The 23,761-nt window shown below is 37.5% G+C and overlaps 1 protein-coding gene across 1 annotated transcript in view; it reads right to left on the reverse strand.

Moving 5' to 3' along the window:
- LOC106740589 (sodium-dependent dopamine transporter) overlaps positions 1-23,761 on the reverse strand; it is a gene marked incomplete at its 5' end in the record, with an annotated part of 41,538 nt that overhangs the window by 9,693 nt on the left and 8,084 nt on the right. The window contains 3 exons of the mRNA XM_014611778.1: positions 669-803; positions 17,113-17,251; positions 17,668-17,995. Of these exons, the coding sequence (XP_014467264.1) occupies positions 669-803; positions 17,113-17,251; positions 17,668-17,995 (602 nt within the window). The remainder of the gene's footprint in view (positions 1-668; positions 804-17,112; positions 17,252-17,667; positions 17,996-23,761) is intronic.

Below are 23,761 nucleotides of genomic sequence, written 5' to 3' on the forward strand. Positions count from 1 at the left end.
TCTCTGCCTTTCAAGCAGCTGTTCACAAGCAAACAAAAGCCGTTCAGCATCTCATGGCTTCAACTCGTACGGCACCCAATACCCTTGCTTTTGAATCATTCCCATGACTTTGAGGCGCTTCGAAATGGCTTGTTGAGTCACTTCCAATGATTGTGCCAATTCTTTCTGAGTTTGACACGAGTCTTCATCAAATAATGCTTTCAATTCAGCATCTTCAAAAATCTTTCCTCTTCCACCGCTATGCCGGTTTTCGACGTGAAAATCACCGTTCGTGAAGCGTTGAAACCACTCACAACACGTTCTTTCACTAATAGCGATCTCACCATAGGTATTTGAGAGCATTTGATAAGCCTCAGCCGCAGATTTCTTCATATTGAAGCAGAAGAGTAAAACCTCCGGCATATGACGAGAATTCGGCTCGTAAACTGACATCTTCAATCGACGATAACTTTATAATACAGATACAAATTGACTAATGTAACTATTAGGTTATGTTGACAGATGCCCAAGTTGATTGTATGACGTATATGATCTATTTACTTTGACCACTAATTTCCACTAAAGCTATCTATAGTGAAATGGCGGGAGCAAAGTTGTTCACCTAATAGAATAATATTAAATTTTTACAACATGCACACAAATTGATATAAAACAGTATAAAATATTACCTCTGCTCTTGTAATAGCGGAGAAATTTGGACTGAGATAATAACGAATCCCCTCGGTACTTCCCGGTAGAGTAATACCTCTTATCAGCAGAATCAACAAGACTGCGTAAGGAAAAAGAGCGGTAAACCAGACCACCTTCAAAATAAACAATCAAATTGTAACATTTTCTTCTAAAGAGTTACATACAGTAATTATAAATATAGTGAAGAATTATCCTGATGGAAATATTTTTCTTAAATACTCTTTCAATTGACCCAATTTCACTAATAAAAACAGTTTTCAGGTTATTTTAATTCAGTAAATTTCATAATATTTAATATTTCAAAAATTTTGTTATTATTTTATTATTATTTTTCAAAATGATATTCTAATTTATATTATATTTCATAATATTACACTGAATTTCATCATAAAAATTATGGTATATTTTTAAAAATTTATTATTATATATTTCAGTAATTTTTCTGTAACTTCCGTCAAGTTCATATTATACCAGTACTCGAATATAAGGAAAGTTAAAATATACTGCTAAAATTTATTGAATTTAATTGAAAATTGTATGCATAGAGGGAATGATAATGAAATGAGATCGATTGAGAGAAAGTTTCAGTAAAGGTTTTAACATAATATTTCCATTAAGTTATATACCAAAAAATTGTATACATTCCGAACATATATCGGAAATAATTCAAAGATCAATTTGAGGACGTATTTAGAATTAAAAAGTTTGTATAAACATGTGTCCTAAACATAATCGTTGTCAAGTTATTGTTTACTTCTTAATTTAAGATAGAAATCCGGTTAAAAATTCAACAGTTACTTCTACAACGTACGGCTATGTGTATTGAACAAAGTGGTGATAGTTTTGAACATTTCTTGTAAGCAAAATAAAGAAAATATATAAGAACACTTCTTATAGTAAATCCTATTCCATTCAAATGTTGGCTACTTATATTATGAAATAAACAATATCTAGACAACGATTAAGTTTAGGATATATATTAATATGGATTTTTTGACTCTGAATATATTCACCAATTAATCTTTAAAATATTTCTGATATGTTTTCAGGCACTTTATATAGTAATTCATAATTAGCAGCTAGTAAAATGTTTAATCCGCTGCATACCATTAAAAATTTAATACTGGCAATTATTTAGAAATGTGCAGATTTTCTGCAAATTTCTGATTAAATAAATTTACTGATTAAATACTTGCAGTATTTCAATAATTATTTATCCAGTGCTTAAAAAGATATTCTTGTCTAAAATTCCAAAAAAATTTATTGTATTTTTCGAATATATTTTTCCCTTTTAAACGTTTTAAATGCTTCTAAAAAATAAGTTTCTAGAATATTTTATTGAAATATGGAAAAATAATAAAGATATAAGTTTTATAAGTTGCGGTGCATGAATTGAAAATTATTGCGCTCGAAGGTAGTTACACCCAACAAATACTCTATCTGTTCTAATATTTCAGGCCTATCCTTCTGTTAATTGACTTATTGATTGTGGGTATTGTGTGTAAGTGTTAGTTTAAAACGACCGATAGAGATTTTAGAAGGACAATTTTTATAAACATTTAGTGTAATCTCTACTGTTACATAACAAACATCGCAATTGATAGAAAAAATTCAAGATCAAATATCATATGCTTTGACAAATAAAATATAGACAATTTCATGGAAATCGAAGTATACCAGGTGTAGAAGAATGAAACTGGAATTTTTTTGTAAAACTTACACGTCCGATGTTAGAAAATGATAAAAAATATATTATTCAAAATAATGTCCATTGCTATTTATACATTTTTCCCACATCTCCGGCAGTTTATGAATGCCACGCCAAAAAAACATTTCTTCTTTTGAAGCGAACCAGCTATCGAGCCATTTTCGTACATTTTCACACGAATTGAAGCGTTGTTCAGCGAGAGCGTATCCCATTGATGCGAATAGATGATAATCGGACGGAGCCAAGTCTGGAGAATAAGCCGCATGCGTTAGTATTTCCCAACTGAACGCCTCGATCGTTTCCCTGACACGTTTTGCTGTGTGATGGGGCATTATCATGGAGCAAAATGACTTTGTGTTGCCTTTTTCCATATTCCGGTCGTTTTTCACGCAATGCTCGATTTAAATCGATCATTTGCTATTGGTAGCGATCAGTGTTAACGGTTTTACCACGTTTTAGCAGATCATAATAGATTACACTCTTCTGATCCCACCAAACACAGAATATTGTCTTCTTTCCAAAGCGATTGCAGTGGATGTCGATGGTTCACCTGGATTCACCCATGATTTCTGACGCTTAGGATTCTCAAAATATATCCATTTTTCATCACCTGTCATGATACGATGGACTTTCTTTTGTATCTGTCGAGCAGCATTTCACAAGTGGTTTTTCGATTTTCTTGCTGTCTTTCATTCAGTTCATGCGGAACCCATTTTCCCACTTTCTGAATCTTTTCCATGGCTTTCAAACGAATTGAGACAGCTTTCTGCGTCACATTCAATTCATCCGCGAGTTCTTGTTGAGTTTGAGTATCATCTTCATCCAATAAGGCTCGCAATTCGTTGTTTGCTTTTTCGGTGGTTTCCCACGCTTTTTGTTTTTCACGTCAAAATCACCACATTTGAATTTTTTGAACCACTCGAAACACTGTGTTTTACCAAGAGTATGTTCACCGTAAGCTTTGACAAGCACTCGATGCAATTCTGCAGGAATTTTCTTCTGCAGGAATTTTCTTCATATGATTACAAAAAACCAATGCTGTCCGCAAATCGTAGTTCGTGGGCACAAAACTCGACATGTTTAAGGTTATAGAAATATATATCGGTGTATGGAACTTGGCTTGTTGTGTGTTGAAAATCTTCGTCAGCTGTTAGAGGGAGTTGATGGCGCTGCAGAAGCGGTCTTACGGTCCCTAAACTGATGGCTAGCACCATCTATAAAGAAATTCCGGTTTCATACTTCTAAACCTGGTAAATACGCGATACGTAAACGAGAACAAAAATAACTGACTTTTATTTAATACGGAAATAACAATAAAGGGGAAGAAAATCAAAGAAAAATTATGAATAACTCGATGCGGTAGCTTCTGGCTGTTACTGTCTGAGCGGTCTGAGCGGTCGTTCTTACGCGAAAACGTAAATAAATTCGCAACCGCTAATGTCGAGAAAGCAATCTATATTAGAAACGCGAATTGCACGAAAGGCATGACATCAAATCAAGGAGCGCCGTAGCGACGGTCGCTCTGACGCTAATATGAGAGTAATAATAATAATTTACGCACGCGACGATATAAGATGTACGCGATAACACAATAACCTCTACTCATACGACCCCGACAAGATCGAACGACTTGCGTACTGTTGATCGCGAGTATCGAAAAGCTAACTTTTGAGTGCAAATCTTTGCCTACTCGAAATCTACTACAAAAATAACGCACGTGACACCAAAAGATAAGACGCGATAACGTTATCGTTAACGAACGTTAACACGAAAGTACGCCAAACGAGAACGAAAACGCAACACTAACGGAAAATGTGAAATACACGAAATACTAAACGCGATAATCCCAAGCTCTGCCGGAAAGTGAACAACGCGAGCCGAACGCAAAAATATTTCGTCGTTTGCAACTCTGAGTGGCGAGCACGAACCCAAAATTAATAACGCAATTTATCTGCGACCAGTGCGCTAGATAAGTGCGAGAGGAAAGCCAAAATTTCCCCGAGAGAGGCGCGAAAAAAACGCCGATTACCTGCGACTAGCGCACTAGATAAACGCAAAAAAGACGCTACTTGCCTGCAACCAAAGCGTTAGGTGGACACGTAAGAGAACGCCAAAAACGTGATATATGAGGTCTGTTCAAAAAGTATCGCGAATTTTGAATTTCCGCGGGTTACGTATATTCGATTTTCGATTTTTTTGTGGCGTTATGTTGGTACTCATGTCCCTCACTTATGCCGACAAGTTCGGCCATTTTGAATATTCAGTTTATCTTTGACAGCTGTTTTGCTTGGGCGTGTTTTGGCTCGTCTTCGATTTTTGCCTATTCCAAAAAATGGATCAAAGAATCTAACAAAATTAAATGCGCGGACGCATTTCGAATGTTGACTGTGGCATATGGTGAGGCTACCTTGGACAGAAGCAACGTTTATTGGTGGTACAAAATGTTCTCAGAGGGCCGAGAAGATGTGAACAACGAAGAGCGTGCTGGACGCCCGAGCACGTCAACAACAGACGAAAACACTGATGAAGTGAAGAAAATAGTATTGGCCAATCGTCGAATCACCGTTAGAGAAGTTGCTGAGGACCTAAACATATCGATTGGCTCGTGCCATTCGATTTTTACTAATAATTTGGGCATGAGACGGGTCGCCGCGAAACTCGTACCAAAATTGCTCAATTTTGACCAAAAACAGCATCGCATTAACATTGCTGGGGAGCTGTTGGACTCGGTCCGCGACGACCCAAATTTGCTCCAGAGGGTCATAACTAGTGACGAATCATGGGTTTATGGTTATGCCGTGGAAACCAAAGCTCAATCATCCCAATGGAAGCTGCCGCATGAGCCAAGACCGAAAAGCGCGCCAAGTTCGGTCTAATGTGAAGGTTTTGCTTACAGATTTCTTCGATTGCAGGGGCATCATGAGTTCTTGCCACAGGGTAGAACGGTCAATAAGGAATATTACCTGCAAGATATGCGCAATTTGCGTGAAGCAATCCGCCAGAAACGCCCGGATTTGTGGAAGAATAAAAATTGGCTTTTGCACCATGATAACGCTCCTACTCACACATCGTTGCTTGTGCGCGAATTTTTGGCCAAAAACAACACACTAATGATGCCGCAGCCACCATATTCCCCAGACCTGGCCCCCTGTGACTTTTTCTTGTTCCCGAAACTGAGGAGGCACATGAAAGGACGACGCTATGCTACGATTAAGGAGATAAAGACGGCATCGAAGGAGGAGCTGAACAAGATCACAAAAAATGATTTTTTAAATTGCTTCGAGGATTGGAAAAAACGTTGGCACAAGTGTATAATATCTGATGGGGATTACTTTGAAGGAGACGAAATAGATGTTCATAAATAAATAAATAATTTTGGAAAAAACACAAAATTCGCGATACTTTTTGAACAGACCTCGTATATGCGATGCTGCTGAATTTTACTGTCGAAAACACGCTATTTACGACTCCGCCATGGAATTCTTGCCTTGAGCATCATGTGACGTGGTATTAACGTGAAAGAGACGCTAAAACATCGCGAAAAAAACGCTGACTAGATACGACAGAGATGCAACACGATCATGAAAGAGACGTTAAATTGGTGCGATAGAGACGCAACAGGAACGCGAAGGAGACACTAAAGAGATGCGAAATAAACGCGAAATAAACGCTACCTCCACGCTACGCGTTACGATTGAATTCTTTCGTCGCATATACGCGAATCTCCTGCCCCACGCTATTCTTATATCTAGCATAACGCGGCGCAATAATGACAATACGACAAGGATAACACAAATGACTAGTATGTCTGGACGTTCGATTTCTAAGAGGCCAGAGTTTACATAGGTTTGCAATCTTCCCCAAGCCTACGATCGCATAGCAACGAAATTCCGTTATCAATTGGCTTCGGATCGCTCGACACACCCAACGCGACAAAATTTCCAAAATTACCAAAATGTCGAAGCTCGACATCGAACAACGCTATTCGGCTCTAACGCAAGTTCGTGGCTTCAATTTGAAAAAGGACAACCTCGTATATATACGAGGTCTGTTCAAAAAGTATCGCGAATTTTGTGTTTTTTCAAAAATTATTTATTTATTAATGAATATCTATTTTGTCTCCTTCAAAGTAATCCCCATCAGATATTATACACTTGTGCCAACGTTTTTTCCAATCCTCGAAGCACTTCAAAAAATCATTTTTTGTGATTTTGTTCAGCTCCTCCTTCAGTGATGTTTTTATCTCCTCAATCGTAGCGTAGCGTCGTCCTTTCATGTGCCTCTTCAGTTTCTGGAACAAGAAAAAGTCACAGGGGGCCAGGTCTGGGGAATACGGTGGCTGCGGCATCATTAGTGTGTTGTTTTTGGCCAAAAATACGCGCACAAGCAACGATGTGTGAGCAGGGGCGTTGGTACGAATTTCGCGGCGACCCGTTTCACGCCCAAATCATTAGTAAAATCGAATGGCACTAGCCAATCGATATGTTTAGGTCCTCAGCAACTTCTCTAACCGTGACTCGACGATGGGCCAATACTATTTTCTTCACTTCATCAATGTCTTCGTCTGTTGTTGACGTGCTCGGGCGTCCGGCACGCTCTTCGTCGTTCACATCTTCTCGGCCCTCTGAGAACATTTTGTACCACCGATAAACGTTGCTTCGGTCCANCGGTGGCTGCGGCATCATTAGTGTGTTGTTTTTGGCCAAAAATACGCGCACAAGCAACGATGTGTGAGCAGGGGCGTTGGTACGAATTTCGCGGCGACCCGTTTCACGCCCAAATCATTAGTAAAATCGAATGGCACTAGCCAATCGATATGTTTAGGTCCTCAGCAACTTCTCTAACCGTGACTCGACGATGGGCCAATACTATTTTCTTCACTTCATCAATGTTTTCGTCTGTTGTTGACGTGCTCGGGCGTCCGGCACGCTCTTCGTCGTTCACATCTTCTCGGCCCTCTGAGAACATTTTGTACCACCGATAAACGTTGCTTCTGTCCAAAGTAGCCTCACCATATACCACAGTCAACATTAAGAATGCGTCCGCGCACTTAATTTTGTTAGATTCTTTGATCCATTTTTTGGAATAGGCAAAAATCGAAGACCAGCCAAAACACGTCTAAGCAAAACAGCTGTCAAAGATAAACTGAATATTCAAATTGGCCGAACTTATCGGCATAAGTGAGGGACATGAGTACCAACATAACGCCACAAAAAAATCAGAAATCGAATAGACGTAACCCGCGGAAATTGAAAATTCGTCATACTTTTTGAACAAACCTCGTATATATATTAGGTGCTCGATTTAATTCTTGCTGTTGACTAATAGAGGTCATTAGTTGTGCTATTTCATTATAGCTGAAAGTAACTGTTGATATGAAAGTGTTGATATGAAACTTGTGTATATGAATATACACTCAGTAGGCTTTAATAATCAGTGTATGATATTATATTATAGTGCATAGAACACAATTTCTTATTGCATTGAAGATGTCAGATTTCCAAAAAAGAGCATTTGAGGTAAGCATTACTTTTCTGCTCTCATCTTTAAAAATCTGCTGCTGAATGTTACTGTTGCTAGTAGAGGATTATGGGGAACATACTCTATCTGACACAAGCTTGCAGAGATTGGTGTAGACAATTCAAAGGCAACAATTTTGATGTGAATGTCGAAGAGCGTTCTGGTCAGCCAAAAAAATGTAAACATGGAGAATTTGAGGTATTACAGGAAGAAGATTCGTGTCCGACACTCAAAGAATTATCGGAAATATTAAATGTCGATGAGTCAACTGTTAGCAAACGTCTAAAAGTAATAGGAATTATCCAGAAGTTAGGAATCTGAGTTCCACATAAATTGAGAGAAAGAGACATTGCAAAACGTTTAACTATATGTAAATTACTGCTACCAAGACAAAAACGGAAGTCGTTTTTGCATCGAATTGTGTCTGGCCATGCAAAATGAATTCGTTACGACAATCGTAAGCGCAAGAAATCATGGATGTGTCCCGGCAAACTATCAACATCAACGCCAAAACAGGATGTTCATGGAAAGAAGATCATGCTGTACATTTGGCGGGATTAAATCGGTGTAGTTTATTATGAGCTGCAGCAACCGAATCAAATTATCACTGCTGAACACTACCAACAACAATTACTAAATTTGAATCGGGCTCAAAGAACTAATAGAAAAACGCCCGCATTGTGCCAAAAGACATGACAAAATTATTCTTTTCCATGACATTGCTAGACTACGTGTTGCAACACCAGTGAAGGAAATCTTAGGGGCAGTTAGATGGGATGTCTTTCCCCACCAGTCCTAGTCACCAGACGTTGCTTCTTAAAATTACCATTTGTTTCGGCCAATGCAGCATAATCTTTCTGAGCACTTTAATTCTCTCGAAGATATCAAAAAATGGCTCGATGTCTGAATCGCTTCGAATGAACCTGAATTTTTCTCACGCGGAATCTATGTGTTACGAGAAAAGTGGAAAAAGATTGTAGCATCCGAAGGATAATACTTTGAAGAAGATATGATCTTCCGTTCTTTTGAAATAAACATTAGTTTTTGTAGCAAAAAACGGCGAGAATTAAATTTAAGCATCTGATATAAATGTTGCACAATACTTTTCCATTCTCTGCTTGTATTAGTTAAGGACTTTGCAAAAAAATAAATTTGAATATGTCAGCAGGTACGATTTTGTTAAAAATGTTTATATTTTAACTTTTTGAGGTTCTGGCAATAGCTACACTTACGAGGGCGGTTCAATAAGTACCTGTGTTAGAAATGAAGACACTATTTTTTCAAAAAATTTTTTTTTATTTTTCAACATAGTCCCCTTTTAGAAAGATACACTTCTCCCAACGTTCCTGCCATTTTTTAACCTCTCCAAAAAATAGGATTTGTCGAACTCTCCAAAATACGCCTCTGTCTCGGCGATGACTTCCTCGTTTGAGCTAAATTTTTTTCCCGCGAGCCATTTCTTCATGTTAGGGAACAAGAAAAAGTAGCAGGGAGCCAGATCGGATGAATACGGGGGGTGCGGCAGCAATTCATAACGCAATTCATGCAGTTTGGCGGTGACAACTCCGGATGAATGTGCTGGTGCGTTATCGTGGTGAAACAGCACCTTCTTTTTCGCCAAATGGGGCCGTTTCTCCTTCAATTTTTTGTCGAAGCGGTCCAATCACTCACTGTAGTATTGTCCAGTGATCGTTCTTCCTTTTTCTAAAAAATCCATAAGGATGACGCCGTTCTCATCCCAAAAAATCGTCGCCACGACCTTTCCGGCCGATGGGACCGTCTTCGCCTTCTTTGGAGCAGATTCACCGGGAGAAACCCATTGCTTTGATTGTTGCTTACTTTCTGGTGTGTAATGATGAATCCAGGTTTTATTTCTTCATGTGACAACTCGACGCAAAAACTCCTTTGGACCTCGCTTAAATTGCTCCAAACACTGCTTCGAAGTTAACAGCCACATCCGCTTGTTGTCCACCGTAAGCAATCGCGGCACACATTGGGCCGACAATTTTTTCATCGCCAACTTATTATGTAAAATATTAATTGCCGTTCCGGTCGACACACATACGGCCTTTGCTACTTCGCGCACTTTCGTTCGTCGATCAGCGAGAATCATGTCGTGGACTTTTTGAATGATTTCCTCGGTAACCACGTCTGCGGGGCGTCCTGGTCGCTCCTCATCAAAAACGGATGTTCGCCCACTTTTAAATTCGTTGAACCAATATCTAACTGTGGTCATAGATGGCGAAGTGTCCCCATAAACAGCATCCAACTTTGCTTTTATCTCCTCGCATTTTTTCCGATCCAAAATCAAAAAGCGAATTACCGAACGATACTGCTCTTTTTCCATCTTAGCGAAAATCACGAGACACGTCTTACTCGAATGGCTGCCAAATCCAAACTAACCTATCAATCAGTCTGCAATTTGTTTTGCCGTCGTTTGATAGATGACAGCACACGATGATAACACCAACTTCCCTCAGGAACGCCCTTTGTCGTATAACACGAGTACTTATTGAACCACCCTCGTACAAAGAATACCAAAAGTGTTTATATATATTTACTTCGAGTTATTAGGGCTGTTGCGATAAATACGATTTGATTGAAAGCAAATTTTGCGACACGACTCGTACTCTCTGGTTTGAATAATTTTTAATACAATGATACCTATAAAGCTTTGAAGCGTTTCTTCAAATATGAATTAATATTCATGCAAAATTTCAGCTATGTAACTTTAATAATTTTTCTTATTTTATTTCTTAAATATCAGCTTGAAAACAGGTGTCTTGTCTAGAATATCGCGTTAATCATTGGTCCAAAACTTTAAGAATTATTTGTTGTAATAATAAAATATTATTTACAACAAAATTACACTGATATTAATAAAATAAACCAACTAAATGTTAGATCATTTTGTTTAAATAAAGAAAGTCTGCTACTTTATTTTTTGAATCTTTCATCTCATAATGAGCCCCTCCGTAATTTCAATCCTATAAAAGGTCACCTATCCTTTTTTTAGTTGTGGTCAGCATTGTTTTACTTCAATAATCAAATAGCAACTTCGGAGACCAAAATGTTCTGATTCGATATCTTGGAGGATTATGTTTATAATATATTCGTTTATGTATTAAAAATATTGTAATGGCGTAATGTTGGCAAATGTTGGAAGAAATGCAATAACAATTATTTGTAACAGAAATTAATATGATATAAACGGGCGAACTGGTGATTGCTTTTGGATTTTTAATTACAGATTATAGTTTATTTTAGAGCAAACAGTAAGTTTGATTGAAACCTTGAAAAATTCAAGTTTTAAAACAATTCATATTAATCATGAGAAAATTTATTCCTATTTTTTTCGCTATTAAAAGTTTTACATTATTTTTACATAAAATGCAAATGTGATATTTTCAGAATATATTTATAATATTCGATAATTAAATGAAACATTGCGGTCGTACGAGTTTATATTTGAGAATGTACGAAAAATGATATATTGTGTTGTCCGGAAAATTCGTGCGGATTTTCAAGCCAAATTCAAACAAAGAATGAATTTTTTAATCAAAAATAATTAACCAATGACATATGCGCTATTTTTTTTAATACAATAGTCTTCTATCTTTCAAATAATTTCATAATTTTTCTCTTGTAGAAGTGGATTTTTTCGGCGAAACTGTCTAAATAGTTTTTGAGACGTTACAAGGAAGCAAAGCTTATACCATTACGGAAATTCAACAGGAACCAGAATAAGTAATAATCGAAATTTGCAATGTCGGGTGAATATGGTGGATGAGGCAAAACATTTCAGCCAATCTGCAGCAGTTTTTGTCGGGTCTGAAAGTAGTATAAGGCTTAGCGTTGTCGTGATAGGAAACGATACCCTTCCAATTGACCAATTTCAAACATTTTTTGTCGATTTCTGCCTTTAATTCAATTACGAACAGTATTTGTCCGAATTGATAGATTGGTTATTTGGTAGTAGCTCATAACGCACGATTCTCTTCCAATTCCATCAACTAGAGAACCAGGCTTTTTTCGGATGCAACCAGACTTCGAATTAATTAATGGAGGTTCATTTCGCTTGCTCCACGACTTTATTCGCTCATTGTTATTATAAATGATCCATTTCTTGTCATCTGTTACAATTCGTTTTAAAAATGGTCGGTTTGCATTAGCATAATATATCGCAGATGGAAATGCGATCGATGAGATATTTTTCAGTCAAATTGTCAATACCCAAACAAAGAACTTCCTTACCATTCCAAGTTTGCTTATATGTTCAGAAACAGTTGATTTTTAACTTCGAGGCGATTTCCCGAGATGTTATTTGCTGATCAGAAGCAATTAAAGTTATTTGGTCAACCGTTGTTTAGTGATCCATGATAACTGGTCGACCAGTGCGAAAAGCTTCTTCGATATTCATTTCTCCTGAATAAAATTTGGCAAATTATTTTTGACATATACGTTCGCTTACAGCATCCTCTCCATACAGAGTACATATCTTGTTTCGAATTTGCGTCGTGATTTTACCTTACATAAAAAAGTATTATGCACCGGAAAAATATGTTACTTTTTTCCCTTTTCAATATGATATATCTTTATTTGATCAAGGAAACGTTAGAAGCACTTCACTTCATTAGAGATATATCTTTCATTGATCAACAACTATTATTAGGCAAATCGGAAACTTCCGTCCGTTTCTTCGCAAAAAATATGGTTTTATTTTAAAAAACAAAATGTAAAAGTACATCAATCAAAATATTATCCATCGCTAGCGATGATTTTTTCCCATCTTTTGGGCAGCAAGCGAATTCCGTGGCAAAAGAATGACTCATCTTGGAGGCTAACCAGAGACCCGTTTTTCGACATCTTCATAAAAATTAAAGCGTTCCTCAGCAAGTGTTTGTGCCATCGACCGAAACAAGAGATAGTCGGGAAGAACACTGTCTGCTGAATAAGCCGCAAGGGGTAGCACTTCCCAGCAAAGTGCTTCTAACGTTTCCTTGACAAGTTTTGTGACTTGAGACCTAGCGTTGTCATGAAGCAAAATCACTTTATGCTATCTCGTTTCATATTCTGGTCGTTTCTTGTGCAACGTTCGGTTCAAGCGGATAATTTGTTGTTGGTAGAGATCCTTAGTAACTATTTGGCCAGATTTCAGTATTTCATAATATACCACATCCTTCTGGCCCTACCAAATATAGAGCATGGCCTTCTTCCCATGAATATTGCTTTGTGGCATCGATGTCGATGGTTGGCCTGGATCGCAAATGGTTTCTCGGCGTTTGGAGTTATCGAAATAGATCCACTTTTCACCGCCAATCCCAATTCAATGCAATAACTCCTTTCTTTTTTTCCTAGCAAGTAGCATTTTGGAGGTGGTTTTTCGTCTTTTAATGTCTCTTTCTTTCAGTTCATATGGGATTCATTTTTTTCCTTGTAGACCTTTTCCAAGGCTTTCAAACAATCGGAAATGACAGATTGAACTTAGTTTAATGCTTTTGTAAGTTGTTTTTGCGTTTAACATGAGTCTTCCTCCACCAATGTCTGCAATTCTTCATCTTCGAATGCTCATGGCCGTCCAGAACGCTATTTGCTCTCTACATCAAAATCACCATTTTTAAAACTTCGAAACCCTTCTCTGCATGTTTTATCGAAAGGAGCATTATCATTGTAAACTTCTATAATCATTCGATAAGCTTCAGCTGCAGTTTTTTTTTTCATTTGAAGCAAAAGATTAACACTTTGCGCAAATGACGCTTATTTGGCTCAAATTTCGACATTTTCGATGTAATAAAAAACAATATTATTGATGTGAACGTGTAACTTTATATAAAGAATTTTATTGACAGATAATAAAACTAAAAAATAAAGCTTAGTTTAAACACTAGTTACCAACAGTTCTAGCCATAGCAACTCGCCGCTAGATGAACGGAACTCTCCGATTTACCTAATATCATAAAATATGCATTGAAACGTCATTTATCAAAGCATATACGCATTTGACACATTGTATTAATCTAACCTTCTAAAATTTATACTTCAACGCCATTAACTGAAAAATCTGCACAGACTTTCCGGACAACGTAATATTATATAATTTTACAGGTACTTATAAAAAGTACCTATAAAAGGTCAGAAAGAGATGATTGCACCAATAAACAGTTTTCCTTTAAATTATTTTTTAGTTTTTAATGGCTACACTGAATCAGAATTGATGGTTTACAATCCAATGTTTCAAACAAAACGTTACATTTATCGTGAGTGAAAATGGAACCAGAAATGTTCATCTTCGCCATTACAGGCTTTACCATTTTGATCGTGATGAAACTGCTGTAATAGCTAAAAGACTGATTTATGGGATCTATGGAGAGAACATAACGTCCATTTCTATCTGCGAAATGTGATTTAGCAAGAAATTAGCGAGAAGTGGTTTACAAATAATGATTACAGTATTAAGGATGTGCCACATTCTGAACCAAATGTTTAAATAAGATGGAGAATAACGAATTATAAGCAACGAAAACTCGGCTCAAACATTAAAAGAGCTTGCAGAGCATCTTGGAGTTGATAAAACAGTATCCCACTATTTAAAAACAATGGAAAAGATCCAAAAGGAAAAAAAGATAGTTTCTCCATGAACTCTTTGCAATTGCGATTACGAGTCGACTGTCTCTCATTGCTTGCCGGACACAAAAAACATTTTTGTAGGAAATAGTTACGAGTGATGGAAAATGAATCTATTTTGATAATCTTAAACGTCAAACGTTATGAGTTATTATCGGCCACCCATCGACATCCATAACCATACCGTTTTTCTGTGTATTTTGGAACTAAAAGGATTTTACTATGAGTTATTACCACTGGGGCAAATAATCACAGAAAATAGCTACAGTCAACAATGACATTTGAACCAAGCCATGAAGAAAAACGTCTTTAAATAGTTGCGACTTGACGCAAAGTTATTTGCTTCATGACAATGCTTCATGACAACGCCAAATTGCATGTTATTGTTACGACTAAAGAAATATTATTCGAGTAAGATTAAGAAGTCTTGTCGCAACCAGCGTACTTTCGTCCCATCTGATTTTTATCTATTCATATCGATGCAGTATGGTCTATACGATAATACAGGGTTCCGAAATGCTGAAGAAAAATTTGCCGATAAATGGATTACCTCAAAAGATGAGTTGTTTAATCGGAGCAAAATCAAACTATTGCCCGAAAGTTAGCAAAAGTTTTTTTATAACAACGACTGATTGACAAACACGTAGCCGGTTCCTGGATGAACTAACAGCGGACAAAGATACAAATTATTCTCTCTGGAATGTCACGAGAGGACTCAAGAGACCCAAAGTCCAAGAAATACCCATTCGCAAAAACGATAATTATTTAACCAGAAGTGATAAAGAAAAAGCAGAGATTTTCGTCGAACACTTGAGAAAAACATTTAAACCATTTCCTAGACAGACAGCGAATGAAAATTTGCAAAGAAACCATATAATAAAAAATACTGAAATTCGTCTGGCCTCGACAAGAGAACTCACACAAGTTGTGCATAACTTGAACGAGAGAAAGACTTTGCGATACGATCTGATTACAGGACAGGTTCTTAAGGAATTATCTGACAAGGCAACTGAAAAATTTTTATATCTCATAAACGCGACTTTTAGGTTGAAATACGTGCCGAGACAATAGAAGGGCTGAAATTAAAATGATCCATAAGGCTAGCAAAAATGCAAGTGATTCATATCAAAAATTCATATAGGCCTATTTCTTTATTACCTATCGTGTCGAAGGTATTTGAAAGACTATTATTAAAACTATTAAAACGCTTAAATCCAATATTAGAAGAAAGAAGCTTAATACAGAACCACTATTTTGGCTTTAGAAATAAGTACTCTATCATCGACCAAGTTCACCGAATAACCAATATAATTAAAGAAGCGCTGGAAAGTAAAAAAGTTTGCACGAGTGTATTCTTGGATGTCTCTCAGTCATTCGACAAGGTATGCTATAGAGGCCTGATGCATAAACTGCAGAATGTTCCCCCCAGGCAGTTCTGCGAAATCCTTGAATTCTACATATCTAATAGAATCTTCCGAATAAAACATGTAAATGAGTATTCGGAATTTAGGAAGATCTCTGCTGTAATTCCGCAGGGTAGTGTCCTTGGATCGACGCTATACCTGCTGTATATAAGGGATATAACACACGATGAAAAAAAAATATATAACTATAGTTATCTTTGCGGACGATACCGCAATTATGGCAGTTGTGAATATCATTAAGGGGACAACAGATAAACTGCAACGGACTGTAAATAAAGTCAGTGTATGGACAAAAAATGGAGAGTCCAACTAAACAGGACAAAGTCAACTGAAACACACTTTACAAACAAAAGGAATGTAAATAACCCTGTTTAAATTAATCAGCAAGATGTTACATGTGCTAATGAAGCTAAATACTTAGGCATGACACTCGTTGTCAAACTGAGATGGAAGGCGCATATTAAAAAGAAAAAAAGAAGAGTTAAACCTTAAGTATATGAAAATGTATTAGTTGTTGTTTGGATGAAGCTCAAAACTAAATACTCATAATAAGCTCTTGTTATACTATTGCTGAATCTCATTTGGACTTGGTATAGGGAGAATATTAGATGACGTTGAATTAACTAATTCAATTCTGGAACTGCTTGATGGAGTATATTCATTTACACAGTAACACTATCGAAATGATAACCGCTAGATGAGTGTAACACTTAGTTGTGGTATTATAATTAATTAAAAAAGAAACTTTAATTTAAATATTTTACATCATATCATTGTTATTAATAAATGTGAATGGCTTTAATATCATACGAACATTTGCAAGCACCTAATACAGTAAATATTGTGGAATCATAAATTCCAGTAATAATTACTGTTAGTACTAATCATTTAACATGAAGCATTGCTAAATTAAAAAGTATTAATGATCATATTATTTAAATACTCAAAATTGTTAGTTATTACTAATAAAAATACTGCGCAACAATAACTGATTATTGATCAACTAGTAATATTTTTCTATAAAACTATACAGATATGCAGCGCTTTATCATGGATTTTAAGTGTTTGCAGGAAATCAAAAATACCTTATGGAAATCGGCCGCTTATCTTTAGGATCTCAAATCTTTAGTGAAATATTCAGCTTACCTTGCCAGAAGTCGAGATGCCTTTCCACAGAGAAAAATAGCAAACTAGGTAGACCACGAGTAAGCATAGCGCGATGTCCCACTTAATAGCTCCGAGGTCGTGTAAGCCATCGCTTTCATGTAGCTCCAAAATAGCACGACTTAAGGGAAAAAATTTCTTAATGTTCATGATATCTTGAAAACAATTTCTATTACAAAAATTCTACTTAATATCAATTCCAAAATATGTGAATACTCATTTGATATATTTTTTTAATTCAAGTTCTTTGCGGCATACATTTGGATACCTGTATATTATTTAAACATGCTATTATTCCATTGAAATAATTGGAATCAGTTAATATTGGTATTTCAACCATTTGCATTTTGATTACCGACCTGATTGGTTTTAAGAACTTATAATCTACTATACACATGCTAATACAAAGAAGATTAAAAATATAATTATGATAAAAATTACTAAATTTTAATAAAATTTCTCAATTTAAATTAAGTTATTGATGTGTAATATTATATTTTGTCAACAAATATATATGATTTTTGAAGTGTCGCTCACTTAAAATATTCATGAGCAGCGCTCGTGTATGCTGTACGGTTATCTGCTACATTCTGACTAGCAACAATCACATCCGATCCTTGATCTGCCAGAAATTGTGTGATATTTCCAAGATTCATATTCAATTCGCCGGCTATCGAATCTTCCATCGCATATGTAATATTTTCATCGAATTCGCGGCATAGCGGCGTGTTCCAAGGGTTATCGCAGGTAGTCCAGGGTAACAATCCGGAGAACGAGGCGAAGAAATAACGCAGTGACCAAGCGATGATAACGTTGTAGTAAAAATCGACGTAAAACGCAATTAAGACGACTGCATATCCAATACCTATTTAGAAACATTTTACATATTTTCATTTTAAATATTTCATTCCGTATAGCAAAATAGCAAAGATTTTCTTTTTGGAAAAAATATTTAATATTCTCTTATATTTGCCAACAGCCTCTGTTCTTTTACAAGATAGCAAAATGGATGACTGATACGATTGATTTCATTATATAAAGAAGAATAGGGTAATATTGTTCAGTGGATAATATTGGTCACCTTTATATCTTAACTGTGATTAGTACGAATTAAATTCTGTAAGTTTCTATCCTCTGTGGAAGGCCGAAGGAAACATCGGACAAAACACTGCTATTTTAGAATAGTTTATGGTTGAGCTATTGCGAAAAACAAATTATTTATTTATTTCGTAGTTTTCTGATGTAAAGATCGTTGCTAAAAAGGCATGGTAAGTCGGTACATTCATTCATGCTAAATTATTGCACTATTTCCTGCAATATTATTCAACCCCCTTACATACTGCAGGAATATTGGTTTTCCGAATTGATGGATCTGTTACGTCCTGGGTATCTCGGGAACTACGAATTTCGTTTTTTTTATACATGATTGGGAAGCAGACGGACGTCTGGCACCTACCCTAAGAACACCTACGCCGACGGCAAGGTGGGTGGTGCAAAGACCTCTACGCCTTGCCTCAGGCACCGCATACCGCCGGTCAGGTGAGTCGCTGGCAGCATCTGAAGCGCACTTTAGGTCTAACGAAGGACTCTGCGTTCGGAGCAAGGAAAACCTCCCTACGACGCAGTGCGTGCATCAGAAGGTCCGGAAAGGCTTTCAGAGTGACCTACAGGGGTAGGTCATGAAGGGGTCATCAGGAGCGTAGCTTTACTCCGCTCGGACGGGCGGGGGAACCCGGCGACGAGCCGCCTTATAAGGGGCATCTCGCGTCCTTCGCGCGTTGGCGAACCGTTTCATCTCGCGCATAGAGCCTTTGTATAGGCATAGCGACCGTGTGCGAAGTGGTAGGCCTTTCGCGTGCGCCACTCCGCATAGCGCGCTTGTGCCCTCGCATCAACGACAAGAGCGACGTCGACCCGGACGGTTCCCCTACGTGACGTACAGCGCGTGACTGTCCCACGCATCAACTCTCCACCGATTTTCGGTAACTGACTCGGCGCTCGCTCCTCCACCCTATCTGAACGTTCGCAACAGTTACACCAGACACTATAACGAATACCAATTAACATTATGCCGTCCGGGGACACCACGTTGGTGTACCGCGAAAACTATCGCGCAAAGGCCGGCGACACCACGTTGGTGTTGTGCGCAAAATTATTATGCAAAGGCCGGTGACAGCACTGTGGTGCCATTTGTGTTCTGATAGTGTACTGTTGGTGTTCTGTTTGTATTCTATTTAAGTAACAATAAGTTGCAGACAATATAATTCGATCGACAGACTTTCCGGTCAGCTAAAGCAACACCAGCTAACACAAATTTCCGAAATCGACAAACGAAAACGAAGAAAGTGCCATGTATGTTCCAAAAACAAAAAAAGAAGGACGAGAAATTTAATATGTAAGTCTTGTGGAGCCGCGTTACACCTCAGAGATTGTTTTGTTTCATATCATCTAAAAGAGAAATACTAAGTGCCCAATAAAATATTAACAAATAAATAAATATATCATACAAAAAAATGTTACATTTATTTACATATATTCTCGAAATTGCATGAAAATAGCGGGACACGATTAAAAACTAATGAGAACTGAAGATTTATGATCTCCTGAAAACTTCGAAAAACCGCCGGCGACAAACGAAATGATCTGAGTCAGTTCTACCGGCGCCAAACAAAAGAATCCCGATTAGACATGCGGACGGTATAGTGTTAAGAACTGTTGAGTAGATTTGAAAAAGACGTATAACTCTCGACTCGAAAAATTAGAGCTACGCAAACAATTTGAGGCAGATTATGGAAAGCTACAGAAGGTTTAAACGAGTATTATCATGACAAAATAGTTAAAAAGTTAACGAAGCCCCAATACAGGAAGATGAACCAATGGACTACATAATAGAAGGCATTCCGGACTAGCAACTACTGGATCACGTGAGAATGCAAGATTTCCATTCATTTCCTCTCCACGTTCGGATTCCAAAAGTTTCGCTAAAAAATCGAAGAAAATGGAGGAGAAACCAAAACATCTCGATCCAAGGATGATCATGGAAATGGCAATATTTGTGGAAGCATCCGCTGTTTCAATTGCAGTAAATCGGGACATTTGTTGAAAGAATGCAAGAAGCCTTTACGTGAACGAGGATTCTGCTTCGAATGCGGTGCAATAGGTTATTAGGTAATGCAGTGTCTTAGAAAGATAACCAGGAAAGACGACAAGAAAGACAACTAGAAGGAGGCTCACAGTATCAAGCAATCTACGAAGAATGAAGATATTAGGCAGGATGTTACATTCCAGATAAGTGATGATATTCCAATTTCAAATACTTTAATAGATACTGGAAATACAATTAGAATCATTAAAAAAAAATATGTAGAAAATTACGAGGTTACAGACGCATCTCATTACGCAAATAAGTTTAAAGGAATAAATAACTCGAGACTAGTTATTTTAGATATTATGAGGTCCGATATACCAAATTGATTGGCAAGTCTTTAGAATGACACATGGTGTTGCCATCTCCAATGCGCTGTGAATTTCCAATAGTGCCAACCATCAAACCTCTCACTACTCTCATACTGAAGTCATATAATATTTAGAAAGTTATTTTTCTAGTTATAGTCGTCCAAAGATAATCATCTCTGACATCTTTTACATCACAAGATTTTCGTGATTTTACTGAGCAAACGATATTCAATATATATTAATAACTACCGACTCGCCGCAAGCAAGCGGCAAAGCAGAAAGGTTATATAAAATTATCGCTCCAATGCTAGTTAAAATTGTGGACAACGACACGGGAAAATATTGGTATAAAGTGTTAGGAAATATAGAGTATGGACTGAATAACACCTTAAATAAAAGTACAGGAGAAATGTTAAGCCAGATCTTATTTGACATAAAACAGAGAAGTAGAATTAAGGATGCGATTTCAATCTATTTACAAAATTATGTATTTGATAACGAATGAATATCAGACGTAACTAGAAATAAGATTGCCGATCAACGATTGTCGAGACACCTCAAAAGTATAACGAAACGTATGTTAACCAAAAGAAAAATCCTACGTGTCAGGATGAAGAAGGGAATTAAATAAATGTAAAGAATTTCGATAGTAAAGTAGCGGTCTCGAAAAAGTTAATTCCATAATTAAAAGAGTTTAGAGTAAAACTTTAAACCATTTAGAGTAAATAAGTGTTTGCGCAACGAAATTTCTTGTGCTGAGTCGTTGAAAATGTAATGGAAGGCATACGGTGAGTCAGGTTTATCGAAAACATGCGAATGGTACAACGCATTCAAAGAAGGCCGAGAAGTAGTTAAAGACTTATCTCTTTCCGGTCGACCTTCAATATCTTCAACTGACAAAAACATCAACAAAGTGAAGGAAATAATGATGGAAAATCCTTCCGGAGGGGCAAATAATCAACTAACAATAATATCTGTGCATTATGAGGCGTTTGAGAGAGTGTTCGTTGGAAAAAGCCAGATTTGTAGAAGTTCAATTCTTGAATTGTGCATCACGACAATGCGCCGTCCCATATATCGAAACTTGCACGCGAATTTTTGACCAAAAACTTAACGAATGTCATTGACCAAGCATCTTATTCGCTAGATATGGCATCATGTGGTTTTTCCTGTTCTTCAAACTCAAATTACCACTTTGTGAAAAACGTTTTGAGTCCAATGAAGCCATGAAACAAAATTCGCAGAAGGACCTGCAGACCATACTAAAAAGTGCTTATAAGAAGTGTTTCGACGACTAGATTATTTGTTGGCATAAGTGTATCGCATCAAATGGGGCCTATTTTGAAAGCGTCAAAATAAATTTGGATAATTAAACCAATATTTTGTGTTTTATTGAAAAATTCCCGGTATTTATTTGACAGAATGTATGGCAAGCGTGCAATATACGATCATGGAAAAGAGATGCGGCGACTCTACTATGAAAAACTAGAATTTTAAGTTTAGTAAGGATATATCCAATTGCTCATAATAAGATATATAGTTAATTGTAATTAGAAAAAACTTATGAGTTTGTCTATTATAAGTGATTTCGTCTATTGTAAGTGAAATTTTCTTAAAAATAAGTTCATTTCGTTAATTCTAAAAAATTCGAGAATGTTATTTGATGTTATCCAATTAAACAAAAAAAAAATAATATTCTATGTTGTTGGACAAGACTGTTAAGATACTTTATATTTTATATGTTCGAGGGCGAACATTAGTTAGGCTCGCCGAATTGCAAGGCATTTTTAAGTTTAGCGCCCAAGCAGTAGTGCAGCGTGCGCAGTGAGAGTTGCGGGCGAGTGGCGTTCGCAGAAACAAAAAGAAAAAGAAAATTGAGTTGTGGCTCGTTAGTAGAGGGAGCGTGAAACGGCAATAAAAGAGTTTCTCAGCAGATTACGATATCAAGGAATTTAAAGATCCACCCTACACACACACACACACACACACACACTATATATATATATATATATATATATATATATACACATTTATTGTGATACTGCGGCGCTGCTACTGCTTCTCTACACCGGAAAACGTCGCTTACCGATCTCAAGGGGAGGGCCGAATTAGCGTATCCCGATTTAATCTTAAAGCTTCTTGTATTTTTGTATTTGACGCTTCAATGGACCTACGGAAAGCGAAAACATTAGGTGGATCACGTCGAGAACTGCTGCCGAGGAAAAGCGGCAGCAGTTCTCGACGTGAGAATTCGGCCAGCCCACGACGCCCGGGAGGAAACAACGAATCCTGCTTACGCTCGTGAGCGTGAAGCAGCGCGCTGATTGGCCACGCGGAAACATCGCCGAGCGCGTCGTTTGCTGCACGTGGAAAAGCGTGCGTGCCACCTAGTGCCCGAAGGGTGCCCCAAAAGACGAGACAAGATGCTCCGAGGGACATCGCCGAGGACTTAGAAGGCAAAAAGTCTTTGAGAGGAAGCTCAAGGAAGATGGACAATTGCGTAGCGTAGATAATGTACGCTATTCGTCCGATTGTATTTCGCGAGTGACGCAAACTCTTTTCGCGCGCTAATTAGTCCGCGCCCCCTCACGTGTTACGTAAGAAGGGGATGTTGCAGTCAATGAATGATGGATCGACGATCCTTTGGTGCCTTTCTGCGTCTCGACCGTCGCCACGACCACCACGGGTGATGATTCCCGATGTCCCGGTCCAGCGCTACCGCGTCCAAGGCTGTAGAGCAGATTATTGCGAGAGGCGACTTAAGGGGAAGATGGAACTGTTTGGTAAAATTGTCCTTTTCTAATTGAAAGCCACGAACTCGCGTCAGAGCCGAGTCACGTTGTGCGAGGTCGAACGTTTCGGCACTTTAGTGTTTTATAAATTCCATCGTGTTGAGTGTGTTGAGCAATCCGAATTTGACGGACGACGGGATCTCGTGGCTGCGCCATCGTAGGCTGGCGAAAGTTGCAAACCGCATGAAAACCGGTCCCTGATCGAACGACGAGACGAATTAGCTACTTGTGTCGTTCTTAGCGAAACGTTTTTTTCTCGTTCCTGTAGCGCCTATTTCACGTCTCATTAGCGTTTCTTTTACGTTTATGTAGCGCTTTCTCTCGCGTTTATGTAGCATCTTTTTCGCGTTTGTGCGGCGTTAGCATGTCTTTCGCGTTGATAT

This window comes from Dinoponera quadriceps, unplaced genomic scaffold (assembly GCF_001313825.1).
Source record: "Dinoponera quadriceps isolate SergipeBrazil2010 unplaced genomic scaffold, ASM131382v1 scaffold553, whole genome shotgun sequence".
Taxonomy (NCBI): Eukaryota; Metazoa; Arthropoda; class Insecta; order Hymenoptera; family Formicidae; genus Dinoponera; species Dinoponera quadriceps.